This window comes from Xyrauchen texanus, chromosome 27 (assembly GCF_025860055.1).
Source record: "Xyrauchen texanus isolate HMW12.3.18 chromosome 27, RBS_HiC_50CHRs, whole genome shotgun sequence".
In the NCBI taxonomy this organism is placed as follows: domain Eukaryota; kingdom Metazoa; phylum Chordata; class Actinopteri; order Cypriniformes; family Catostomidae; genus Xyrauchen; species Xyrauchen texanus.
In genome coordinates, this window is record NC_068302.1 from 28,747,729 (window position 1) to 28,761,484 (window position 13,756).

The 13,756-nt window shown below is 40.6% G+C and overlaps 1 protein-coding gene across 4 annotated transcripts in view; it reads left to right on the forward strand.

Annotated features, from left to right (window-relative positions):
• Positions 1–13,756, forward strand: part of rfx2 (regulatory factor X, 2 (influences HLA class II expression)) — a 56,396-nt gene that overhangs the window by 29,148 nt on the left and 13,492 nt on the right. For 3 of the 4 annotated variants that reach the window (XM_052094507.1, XM_052094505.1, XM_052094506.1), the window contains 6 exons: positions 635–747; positions 2,624–2,713; positions 3,143–3,222; positions 5,164–5,428; positions 9,470–9,544; positions 11,905–12,086. In XM_052094507.1, coding sequence (XP_051950467.1) covers positions 643–747; positions 2,624–2,713; positions 3,143–3,222; positions 5,164–5,428; positions 9,470–9,544; positions 11,905–12,086 — 797 coding nt within the window. In that variant the 5' untranslated portion in view covers positions 635–642. The remainder of the gene's footprint in view (positions 1–634; positions 748–2,623; positions 2,714–3,142; positions 3,223–5,163; positions 5,429–9,469; positions 9,545–11,904; positions 12,087–13,756) is intronic. The other variant, XM_052094508.1, reaches the window with a different exon arrangement.

Sequence of the window (13,756 nt, forward strand, 5' to 3'; positions counted from 1 at the left end):
TCGGTTCGGTCCAGATGAGATAGCCTTCGTAGCCCTCGTGCACCAATGAGTCTTTGGCGCCCAACAACCTTTTACCAGTTTGTGGTTTGTCCCTCATCGGACCACTGTCGGCACACACCACTGCTCACTGAGAGCACCCCACAAGCCTTGCCTTTTCAGAGATGCTCTGACCCAGTCGCCTGACCATAACAATTTGGACATTGTCAAAGTCGCTCGGGTCTTTACGCCTGCCAATTTCTCATGCATTCAACACGTTGACCATGAGAACTGATTTTTCGCTTGCCATGTAATCTACCCAGACCTTGACACGTGGCCTTGTTAGGAGATGATCAACGTTATTTGCTTCACCTGTGATTGGTCATTATGTTTTGGCTCTTCAGTGTATACAGTATATGAATTATAAATTTTTAGTACATTACAATACATTTAAAAGGATAAAATCATTAGGAGTTATTTATTTATTTTTTAGATAAAAGAGCTATATATATATATATACTGTGACTTTCAAAATTTATTTTCCTGTTCTAAAAGTTTATGTGCTGGCATGCAAATTGGATTGCAGTGATTTTTCTCTTATTAAATGTTTTCACTTCCTCCATCAATTTTCATCGCTCTCATTGTCTCACTCATTCAGGTGAAATCATGCAGCGGTCAGAGGGCGGCTCAGAGTCAGCGTCCACTGTGGCGCTGAGAACATCCACTTCGGCCCAGGCGCTGGTGGTGCAGCCCGTTCCCGCCTCACAACAGGTATACAGGCTCTCAGAACATCCTGAATACACAGCACAGCTAAGAGCTAAAGTGTGTAAGTTCTGTGCCACTAGTGCCACAAAACACAAAACACCTATTTTTCAACTTTCTGAATATACCCTCCATTTACAATTGGTCAAATAAATGGATAGTCCCATTCTAAACTTCAGACATTTGATGAGTCAGTGTTGTTGTGTTGGGCTGGACAGGTCTCTCAAAACAGAAACTTTTATAGTGCCAAGAGACAGTGTTTAAAATTTTCAGGTAAATCCACCTTGAAATGGTTTACTTATAATTGTTTCTGCATATTAAGCTGGGATAGGAGAAAATATTTGAACATCAATACAATTAAACACATCAGCTTAAAAGTAGAAAAATAATCATTATGGAAGCCCCTCCCACATCAGCTGTTTGACTTGAAGATTTGAACGGCTTAAGTCTAGCTCTTCTCTCATCAGTCTGAATCTCTTTCTTATGCTGGATCCATCTAAAGCGATGAAAGGTCTCTCCTCACCCACACCATCTCCTGTCAGAGCTGTTTGAAATTATTAGCAGTGACTTTGTGGCGCTGGTGAGGGAGATGTCTGGTTTGGATCAACCACACATCCAGAGAAACCTGTTGGATATATATATATATATATATATATATATATGTATATATATATATTAGATATAGATGTCTCGTCTATATATTATTTAGGATAATATTTTGAGTAGTGCATCATATCGCTTATTACAGCTTTAGAGGGTTTGACAAAAACCAAGAATTTTAAATCATGAACGAATTTTGATACAGTTCATGCTCTGTGAAATATAGACTCCCTCCATTTAGCCTCATTTTCCATTGTCACACAGTACAGGAGAACCTCCAGTAGTCTGGAGAGATTAAACTGGGTTTTCTATAAATGGCACTTACCAGTATTCTTTCATGATATTTTGATCTTTCTCTGAGGTCCTCCCATGTGACAATTTCGCAACACTACATTGCGAAGGTGAGTTTTGACACTACAGAGAAAGCAGTTAGCATGATTTGAATAAAGTTGAAATGTGACACCAAACATAATTGCAAAAATAATGATTGTTTCAAAACCAGTTTCCCAAACACTCCTACCACCCCTCCGCCATTTCTACTTGACCGCAGTATTAAGTTGAATCAGGCGTCGGATCACTGTCTGCACTCTCATTGGTAGTTGCCGCATTGTGTCGCTGCTCATTTGCATAAAGTTGAGCTCAGTTTTACTTTGTCGCATCATTAACAGTTGTGTCTGCTAAATCCCATTTTAAAAACTACTTTTGGTTGATTTATTGCTACAAATTGCTTTCAGTTTGAAGGCCTCTTTAGAGTTGTTTTTGCACATTAAACCAGGTCGGGAGAAAGTATGTTAACATTAGGAATAAAATAAACACTTTACCTTTAAAGAATTAGAGGGTCTTTTTCCTACGTGTGTGTGTGTGTGTGTGTGTGTGTGTGTGTGTGTGTGTGTGTGTGTGTGTGTGTGTGTGTGTGTGTGTGTGTGTGTGTGTGTGTGTGTGTGTGTGTGTGTGTGTGTGTGTGTGTGTGTGTGTGTGTATTTATCACTTTGTGGGGACTAAATGTCCCCATAAGGATAGTAAAACCCGAAATGTTTGACCTTGTGGGGACATTTTGTCGGTCCCCATGAGGAAAACAGCTTATAAATCATACTAAATGATGTTTTTTGAAAATGTAAAAATGCAGAATGTTTTCTGTGAGGGTTAGGTTTAGGGGTAGGGTTAGGTTTAGGGGATAGAATATAAAGTTTGTACAGTATAAAAACCATTATGTCTATGGAAAGTCCCCATAAAACATGGAAACACAACGTGTGTGTGTGTGTGTGTGTGTGTCCCTCACCTGCAGCGTGTGTTAGTTCAGGCCACTGGTTCTTCCCAGAAGGGAGCTCAGGTGCAGCAGTTGTCAGTGCCTAGAGTGCAACAGGTCCCTCAGCAGGTACACACTGGACAGTCAATCAAACTCTGCATGTCACGTCTGGCTTATCTCTTTCCTCTCATTTATCTCTCTCTTGTGACTCTCTTTCTCTGTCCATCATGCTCTTTCTCTCCCTAGTGCCACCAGCTCTGTTAAATCAACAGCATACTATCAGAGCCCTTAAATTTAGAAATGCTTTGCTTTCCCACATGTCATGCATGAACTGTCGCTACTAATACTTTAATAAGTATTTTTACGGCTTTGCGGTGTGTCTGTGATTTTGATGAGGAAGTTTTGTGCTGCCCCCTACTGCCTGTAGCCTGAATATTGAATCGCTGTTGTGCATCCCATTTCCTATAGAATTTACATGAGCTAATTTTTCAACTCATGCAGTGATTTATAGTGTGTGTGTGTGTGTGTGTGTGTGTGTGTGTGTGTGTGTGTGTGTAGGTCCAACAGGCTCAGCATCTGTATCAGTCCCAGGTGCAGTATGTGGAGGGAGAAGAGGCGGTCTACCCCAATGGCACAATGTAAGCACCTATTAATCTGTCAATCAAATCTGTATAGAAGTGTTCACTTTGTACACGTGCTCATGATTGGAGGTGTCCCACCTTTGTAGAAACACATGCTCATCACATTATGTGAAACATAAACACACAAACATACCGTCTCATTTGTATTTTATTTTAGATAAAGGTTTGACATTTAGTCTGGAGTTTAATAATGATATTGTGTATCTTAATATCTGGCCATAAAAAGACATAAAAGATCTAAAAAGGAAACCTTAGATGCTTTTCAATAATTGTTTCTGTGTATGTCTGTGCCCATTTTGTCACTATTTAGTAGTACAGGATTTTCCTCTTTTAAAGTAAGTTCACTTGTCCACCCAGACCATTTATGGAAACTAAATTCAGTAATTGTCAGTTATGTCATCACAACCATGAGCACATTAGCATATGCCCACCCACATTACATATGTATGCCTTTTCAGTAACTTGATCCAGGCTGCTGAATGACTGTGCTCTATACCAGTGCATGAACGTTAGGGTTACATCATCTCTCATAACATCGTTATGTCATATACATATTGTAAAGGGATTAATGGAAAGGAGGGCATGCCTTCCAACCCGTCTGCCGGTAGGTCATCTCTGCCTTCCTGAATCTGGGAGGGGACAGGGGGAGAGAAACGACAATAATTAAAAACAAAGGGGGTACTCCCTGTAACAGTGCAGTACCCCTAAAACCAAAGTAAAATTTAAAAGCGAGGGATAGGCCAATGCGTAGCGGCAGCAGAAGAGAGAGAGGAGAGAGAAGAAAAAAAAAACACTTAGTCGCAGGGTCTCTGATACGCCCTAGCTTGGTCCTCGGCCACTCCTCCGCCCTCTAGCGGACGACAGCCGTGCCTCCCCGGGTGGATCGGAGGCAGTCCTCCGGCCCCAGGTGGACGTAAAGCCCTGCCGCGTTTTTGGTGGACTGTAGGGGTCTCCCCCACCCCTGGCAGTGGTAACTGCTCCAGGTGGTTGTTTGGGAGCCCTTCCTCCCCTCGCGGTTGACGGCCGTTCCACAGCTTCCAGGCGGCCAGGCTCCTCCGTCCTCCAGTAGATGGCCATGGTTGCTCCTTTGGGGTGGATGGTAGCGCCGAGAACTCCACTACGGCACATCTCTCCTCCTACCTGGATTACGACTCCAGTGTAAAGGGGTTTAGATGTGCAAGGAGGAGGTGAGAACTGGCTTAACAATATAATCAATATTTAATTAACAAAAAAAGACACACACATTTACATTACATTTACATTTATTCATTTGGCAGGCGCTTTTATCCAAAGCGACTTACAAAAGAGGAGGAACATCAGCGAATCATTTTAGGGAGACAGTGGTACAAAAAGTGCCATATTACAAAGTTTCACTATCATCATAATAGTATACAAAACAGATTTAAGTGCAACAAGAAATGTAAATTATTATTATTATTTTTTTTTTTTTTTTAGTGACCGGTTAAGTGCTTTTGGAAAAAGCAAACACATACAGGGCAGCTGCCCGTAATTCTCTCTCTCGCTCTCTCCCTTGCACTGCAACCTCCAGTCGGCCTTTATCCCTCTCGGAGGCTTGATTAGCCTGATTAGGGGCCGGGTGTGCAGTATCGTGACCTGACCCCGACCCTCCGCCCTGTGACACATATATCAGTAGTAAAAGTGCGGTAGCGTGTTTAATTCCTAGGGGTCAGAGATAGGGTGGAAAACAGTCATATTAAATTATAACTGTTATAAAAGATAAACCTAGCTTGGAATAACATTATAAGTGGACTTCAGGAAAAAGTTAAAAGTAGAGAATATGCCTCCTTTAAGTGATGACTATTTATTTTATTCAGGATATTGAAATGTAAGCTTACATTAAACACTTAATACATAATTCTATCTTTCTTTCTCTCTCTCTCTCACACACTCACGCACACACACACATTTTCTCTTCAGTCGAACTGCATACTCGTATAACCCAGAGTCACAGCTTTATGGACAGGGCAGTGGAAGCAACTATTTCGACTCTCAAGCCGGGGGCACCCAGGTCACCACCGTTGTCTCCTCTGCTGGCGGAGTGCCAACCCACGGCATGGTGGGCATAGCCATGGATGTGGGCGGCAGTCAGATAATTTCCAGTGGCAGTGCATACCTGATCCACGGTGGGATGGAGGGTGGCCGCCACCTCTCTTCTCACTCTGCCCGCTCCTCATCTGCTATGGTACGGTCTGCACTTGCGAAACCCTCAAAGACTGGTGCATTAGTGACATAGAAGGGGAAGTTTTAGTCTCAGTTGCTTTAAAGGCATAGATCACACAGAAAGGAAAATTCTGTCATGACTTACCCTCATGTTGTTCCAAACCCAAGTGACATTCATATGCAGAAAGCAAGAGCAATCATCCCCCACCATCTTTTGAATATACAATGGCATAGGGATGGGCCAAAATGGCATGACCAAAATATCATGATATTAATAATTTTATATCACAGTAACGATAAAGTTATATCACAATATAGTGGAATATTTCTAAAGAAATCAATAAAATAATTTAATAATCCAGTCAGTGAAATAAATATTTTTAAATGGAAACTTCTTCCTCTTATATAATTTTCTCTTTATTTGGAACTTGACACATTTATTTAAAACCCCCCAAAAAAAACACAAAAAAAAAATTGGTTTTAAATCAAACTTACCTTAATGCAAAATTTCACATTATGCAAATTTTACACAAGTAAAAAAATATCCAGTGAAAATAAACAATTCATTAGGCTCTTAATTATTTAAGCAGTCTCTTTAGATAATATATTCATATCTGAAGGCAAACAATGCTGGTTTGTTTCCTAATATCTAACATCATTTGAACGGGATTGTATTTTATTTATGTGATGATGTGTAGTTTAAAAAGCCAGCATGACACACTGTGTAACAAAGGTTCAGGTTGGGCAGTTCATGTGAGTCAGTTTTATTCACAAATTACCTTGCAATCGCTGTACAGCTTCACTCAAAACATCAGACGGCTTTTCAGCGTCACTCAAAAAAAAACAAAAAAAAACAAAACTGTCCACTTTTCAATGTCACTCAAATAAACAGTCTGCTTTTCAGCTTCTCACAGCACAAGACTCTCCCTCAGGGAACAGACATGATGACTCTGGTCTGCCTGTATCTCTGAACTGATGTCTTTTATCTCCCCAAACTCTTACTGTGAAAATAGAAATGTTAATTAGTCTAATAATATCAGATGTATGTCCTTACCACTTTCTTTCTCCCCAGATGGGTGCTTGACCACGCCCTGACCTCCACACACACTGTTTTAGCTCTTTTGCTTGTCAGTTTTGGTTAGAATGCCAGGCTGTCTAGCTGTTTGAGATGTTTGACCTCCATAGCACTTTAAGGTAAAACAAATTCTGTTGATTTCAAATGGGTCACATAAGTTTTGTGGTTTGTGCCGCCATATCGAGAGAAACTGGATTGAGTAGTGCAAGTGATCCCGATCTGTGCTCTTCTGTCTCTGGAGCAAAAAAAACTGGAAGCCTGCTGGACTTGCATGCTCCAGAGACTGTGTGTGCGTGACAGTCATGTGAAACAAATCTGCGTGTGTTAGTTAAGAATTGCAGTAGATGGGGCCTGGGTAGCTCAGCGAGTATTGATGCTGACAACCACCCCTGGAGTCACGAGTCCAGGGCATGCTGAGTGACTCCACTCAGGTCTTTTAAGAAACCAAATTGGCCTGGTTGCTTGGGAGGGTAGAGTCACATGGGGTAACCTCCTCGTTGTCTCTATAATGTGTGGTTATCACTCTCGGTGGAGCACATGGTTAGTTGTGCGTGGATGCCATGGAGAATAGCATGAAGCCACCTCTACATCTCCGCGGTAACTTGCTCAACAAGCCATGTGATAAGATGCGCGGATTGACGGACTCAGGCGTGGAGGCAACTGAGATTCGTCCTCCGCCACCCGGATTGAGTCGAGTCACTACGCTACCATGAGGACTTCGAGTGTATTGGGAATTGGGCATTGAATTGGGCATTCCAAATTGGGGAGAAAATTAAAAATAAATAAATAGTTGAAGTAGATAATGTCTCACTTTAAAGCATAAAAATGACCCAAAAGAATCATAAAAGTAGTTCATGCCTCTTGTGCATCATATTCCAAGTCTTCTGAGGACATACAATAGGTTTTGGTGAGAAACAACCCAGTAGCTTGTGTGTTCACACCAGAACTTGCTTTGTTTAATGCTAAAAATAGCACAAATTATCGCTGTGAACTAGCTTCTCTTAAGCACCCATTGCAGTGATATATTCATTTAAAACATCTCCTTAATTTGTTCTGCATAAGAAACAAAATCAAATGGGTTTAGAATGAATTGAGGGTGAATAAATTATGACAGAATTTTAATTTTTGGGTGAACTATCGCTTTAAGTTTAAGCTTAAGCTTTGAATACCCTATTTATCATAATGTTATCGTAATATAGTCATGCTGTCAATTACCACAGAACATTTTTCAATTGTCACAGTTTAAAAAAATAATTAGAATATTATACATTAATAACATGTACAATGAAAGTCTATGTGGCAAGACATTGCACCGGGATATATGTTAAAATGCACATTGTTTTAGCCACAATACATTATACATGGTAACATGAGACTAGTGTGATAAAATCGCTTATTGATCTAGCTTGTGCAGTTAAATCCAGCATTTCATTTCCTGTCCTGCCCATGTAGAGACAGTAAACCCTGTAACCCTATCAAGAAATGAACTGTTGACATGGAGTTAACTCCACCAAAAGGAATTACGCTGGTAATGCACAACCAGAAGTTAATATGCCTAGGAAAGTAGTCTCACCGCTAAAGAATTTGGACAACTTAAAAGATGAAATAGACTACATTTTTGTACTGATGAATCAATTCAAGTTTAACAAAAATACTGCGCTGTATTTCTCCTTTTAAACCCCCTGGAATGTCTTGACCTACAGACTTTAATAGTAAATGCATTACTGTTTGATTTTTGGTAATTTTTTTACAAACTGAGAAATGATCCAAAAGTATATTCTGTGGTAACTTTCAACATGTCACATGTTGTAGATGGAGCTTTTCTTCAACCTGTTTTGAACCCCGAACATTCCATTATAGACAAGGTTTTTGCTGTTCTGTGCATTTAAAAAAAAGTCACTAAACAGATTAATTATGCAAAATCTTTTCTTCCCCTACCAATACTCCATTGAGAAGAGATTCATAGTGTACTAATGCACTTGAGTATAGTCTTCTTTCCTTAGCGTGCTAGTTTTTTAGGTGGGCTGGAGGCATGGACAGGGCTGAAGGAGGCAACTGCCTCTAAATAATTCAGCTCTGCCTTGTTTTAGCAGTAAAACAACCCCTGGGGCTCATTACCATTTGGCCAAGAACCCTCGAGAGCCTTTTAAAAATTTGGAAAGTTGTCCGTTTGTTTTTTCCTCCCCCCACACAATTTCCATCTGCCTCTCTCTATCTTTCTCTTCCTCTCTCATCTTTTCTTCTCAATCCCCTTTAGCCCTCAATCTCATTTTATTGCAGGTTTGAAAAACAAACTGATTTTTTGTTTTGCCCACTATATTTTGTGTCACCTCTAAGTGAAGCCAATCTGGTTAAAGGTATATTTCACTAAAAAAAATAAACTATTTGTAATAGTTTACTCACCCTGATTTTGCTCCAAACCTGCATGCTTTTCAAGAAGTTTAGCTGAATGCTGTAATAGTTCCTGGTTCTTTTGTTACACAGAATAAAGTCATACAAGTTTCAAAAGACTTTAGCGTGAGAAAATGACCACATTTTTATTTTTGGGTGAATTATGCCTTTAATCGATTCAATAAAAGCCCCTTTTCTCCTACATGTCTAAAGTAATGTAGAAAGGCATGTTTATCTGGGTCAAGGTGAATTTGCAATTTCAGCACTTCTAGCCATGTGATTTCAGAAGCGACTAGATAGTTTGTCTCTTGTGTTTGAGATAAGTGTGACCTCATGCCCTATGTGTGCTGCTCATTAGCATATATGGGCTGAGACAGGAAGAGTGGTCTAACCCTGTGTGTTCCTCACATTTGCATGCTTTTTGTCCACCCATAATGAATGTGGCTGCAAACACTGACAGACTGTAATGGAAATGCTCAAAGTCCGGCTGCCACTAATAGACTGATTTTCCTTTTCTTTTGTGTGTGTTTTCTCCTCTGTTGTAACCACCACATACACCCCCCATTTCATGTCTTGCATGCTCCTACATTTCCTCAGCTTGAAATGGCGATTGAAAACCTCCAAAAGTCAGAAGGGATTGCCACTCACAAAAGCAGCCTACTCAACAGCCATGTAAGTCAAACGGTGGGGCAAAAAGGTGTATTTGAACTAGAACAAACCCTGAAAAAATACTTCGTTTATCCTGCTTGCCTCTTTGCTTTTCACTGCTGCTGTGAGCATGATTTTTCCAGAACAGACCTTCACTCTGTTTTATTTGGGTTAAACTGCACCTGACCCCCTGCATTCGCATTACAACCTGGCATGCATTACACAGGGTTTATATATGTGAAAATTGTTGCCGTGTAGTGTGTTTTCTAGATTGACTGATGCTGATAAGTTTAAAGCTCCTGATGTTGAGTATCATAATGATTTATATCAGAAAACGGAACTATAAACTCAGCAAAAAAGAAACGTCCTCTCACTTTCAGCTGCTATTATTTGATGTGTGAATATTTGTATGAGCATAAAAGGATTCAACAACTAAGACATAAACTGGACAAGTTTCACAGACATGTGACTAACAGAAATGGAACGGGGGGGGGTCAAAATCAGAAGTAACAGTCAGTATCTGGTGTGGCCACCAGCTGCATTAAATACTGCAGTGCATCTCCTCCTCCTCATGGACCGCACCAGATTTGCCCATTCTTTTGTGAGATGTTATCCCAGTCTTCCACCAAGGCACTTGCAAGTTCCTGGACATTTCTGTGGGGATTGGCCCTAGCCCTCACCCTCCGATCCAACAGGTCCCAGATGTGCTCAATGAGATTGAGATCCAGGCTCTTCGCTGGCCATGGTAGAACACTGACATTCCTGTCTTGCAGGAAATCACACACCGAACAAGCAGTATGGCTGGTGGCATTGTGATGCTGGAGGGTCATGTCAGGATTAGCCTGCAAGAAGGGTACCACATGAGGGAGGAGGATGTCTTCCCTGTAACGCACAGTGTTGAGATTGCCTGCAATGAGAGGCTCAGTCCGACGATGCATTACACACCGTCCCAGACCATGACGGACCCTCCACCTCCAAATCAATCCAGCTCCAGAGTACAGGCCTCAGTGTAATGCTCATTCCTTCAAAACCCGAGTCTGACCATCACCCCTGATGAGACAAAACCCATGACTCGTAAGTGAAGAGCACTTTTTGCCAGTCCTGGTTCAGGGTTTGTGCCCATAGGCAACGTTGTTGCCGGTGATGTCTTCTAAGGACCTGACTTACAACAGGCCTACAAGCCCTCAGTCCAGCCTCTCTCAGCCTATTGCGGACAGTCTGAGCATTACTGGTGTAACTCGGGCAGTTGTTGTTTACATCCTGTACCTGTCCCGCAGGTATGATATTCAGATGTACTGATCCTGTGCAGGTGTTTTTACACGTGGTCTGCCACTGCGAGGATGATCAGCTGTCCTTCCTGTCTTCTAGTGCTGTCTTAGGCGTCTCACAGTATAGACATTACAATTTATTGCCCTGGCCACATCTGCAGTCCTCATGCTTCCATGTAGCATGCCTAAGGCACATTCACGGAGATGAGCAGGGACCCTGGGCATCTTTCTTTTGTTTTTCAGAGTCAGTTGAAAGGTCTCTTCAGTCTCCTAGGTTTTATAACTGTGAACTTAATTGCCTACCGTCTGTAACCTGACCAGATGCATGTTCATTAATTGTTTATGGTTCATTGAACAAGCATGGAAACCCTCTACAATAAAGATCTGTTAAGTTATTTGGATTTTTACAAAATGATCTTTAAAATACAGTGTCCTGAAAAAGGGACGTTTATTTTTTTGCTGAGTGTTTTATATATATATATATATATATATATAAGACAATGAATTGTTTATTTTTCTTACCCCATTGGCATATTTTGTAGTTTAAAGCATAAGTCTAAAAAAATTGTCCGTGGGATAAGAAAAATACACTTAATTCAAGATATCTTCTCTTAAAACAAGTTTTATTATCTTACAAAATTTTGCTTTTTAAGTAAAGTTATCTTGCTTTAAGGATGCCTTTTTATTATTTTTACTGGGAAAAAAAGACAAAAATACTGATTAAGAATATGATTTTACCTACTGAACAAGAAAGCATAATACTTCAGTCTCACATTAAAGGTTTCGTTTTGCCAGAGGCATCAGATCCTAGTTAAAATCGGTTTAATCTTCAGCAGTTGGAGTCTGAAGTGAAATTTCCCCAATAATTAAAACAAAATTTTGTGAAAAAGCATGAAGATTTCATGAGGGCCTAGTTATGAGTTCATGTAATACTAACATGTATGTTTTATTCTGTAATTTTGTTTATACATTTTTTTTGTGGGGTCATTGAGTCTAGTCATAGATAAAAATTACAAAGTATTTAAGTTTACTCCATTAAATGGTGTATGCCAGTCTTGTTCACTGTGCGTGTGTGCGTGTGTGCGTGTGTGCGTGTGTGTGTGTGTGTGTGTGCAGTTGCAGTGGCTACTGGATAATTATGAGACGGCTGAAGGTGTGAGTCTGCCACGCAGCTCTTTATATAACCACTACTTGAGACACTGTCAAGAACAGAAACTGGATCCGGTGAATGCTGCCTCCTTCGGCAAACTCATACGCTCTGTTTTCATGGGCCTTCGCACACGCCGACTTGGCACCAGGTCAGCCAATCACTTTTAGACTACAACCATACTACAACCAATCACAGACTACCATCACAGTCAAAACTACAACCACTATCAAACTACCACATCACAAACTACTACCACTATCGGACTACCACCACACTACCGCCACAACTACAACCATTCTCAGGCTTCCACCACACTACAATCACTATCAGGCTACCACAACACTACAGCCCCAACTACAACCACTGTCAGACTTCCACCACACTACAATCACTATCAGGCTACCACCACACTACAGCCCCAACTACAACCACTGTCAGACTTCCACCACACTACAATCACTATCAGGCTACCACCATACTACAGCCATATCTACAACCACTTTCTGACTACCCCCACACAAACTACCTCACTTCTACAACCTCTAAGCCTAATACCACACTATAACTACTTTCAGACTACTACTTCACTACTACAGCGACAACTACAACCACGCTTTTTGTCCATCAGACTATCATGACACAACAGTCACAACTACTACCACTATTGGACTACCACCACAATTCTACAGCCACAACTACAACCACTTTCAGCCTTTTGTTTTAAATTAGTAGAGAGGGGGGCGTTGGGTTACAAATGGGGGTGTTTATCATTCATGTTAATCAAAACTGTCGTCTAGGTCCTGTTTGCATTAAAATTGTATCTATAGCTCTGTAGGTGGATACGGCTCAATGGACAAAACAGGTTCGTTTTTACTCGAAGACCAGTCTTGAGCCCTTAAACGCGCACCTCTGATCATTGCAGTGCTGCGAGAACCAGTGAGAAGCATGGCTCGAGATGCGGAAACATTTTAATTTGCGACCAGAATTCTACAAGACCACCCTTGAATTTACTATAGTAACTAACTGTACTTTAGGGAGAAATAGATTGATAATAAATATTATCATAGCACTACTTCAGCTCTATTAAATTTGTCGTAGGCTACTGTACATTAGGGGAGTGAGGGATTAATATATATATAAGTATTTCAATTTTAATTAAAAAAAATATAGATATATATTTTATATATACATCATAGTCTGATGGAAAAAAGCATGGTAGTTGTAGTGTCGGAGTAGTCTGAAAGTGGTTGTAGATGTGACTTTAGTCTGGTGGTAGCCTGATGGTTGTGGCTGTAGAATTGTGGTGGTAGTAGTTGTGACTGTTGTCATGATAGTCTGATGGACAAAAAGCGTGGTTGTAGTTGTCGCTGTAGTAGTGAAGTAGTAGTGCGAAAGAAGTTATAGTGTGGTATTAGGCTTAAAGAGGTTGTAGAAGTAAGGTAGTTTGTGTAGGGGTAGTCTGAAAGTGGTTGTAGATATGACTGTAGTATGGTGGTAGCCTGATAGTGATTGTAGTGTGGTGGAAGCCTGACAGTGGTTGTAGTTGTGGCTGTAGTGTGGTGGTAGCCTGATAGTGATTGGTTGTAGTTGTGGCGGTAGCCTGATAGTGATTGTAGTGTGGTGGAAGCCTGAGAGTGGTTGTAGTTTTTTATTGATGTTACAGATAACCTTACTGTTGTTGATACCAATAAATTTACATCTACATCCAGCTCAAAATCAGCGCTGTAATGTAGACTGAGAATTTCAGTTGGACAAAATGTGCAATATTATTGGTGTTTTCACTTATTTTTGAAATATAACCACAATAACACAATACCA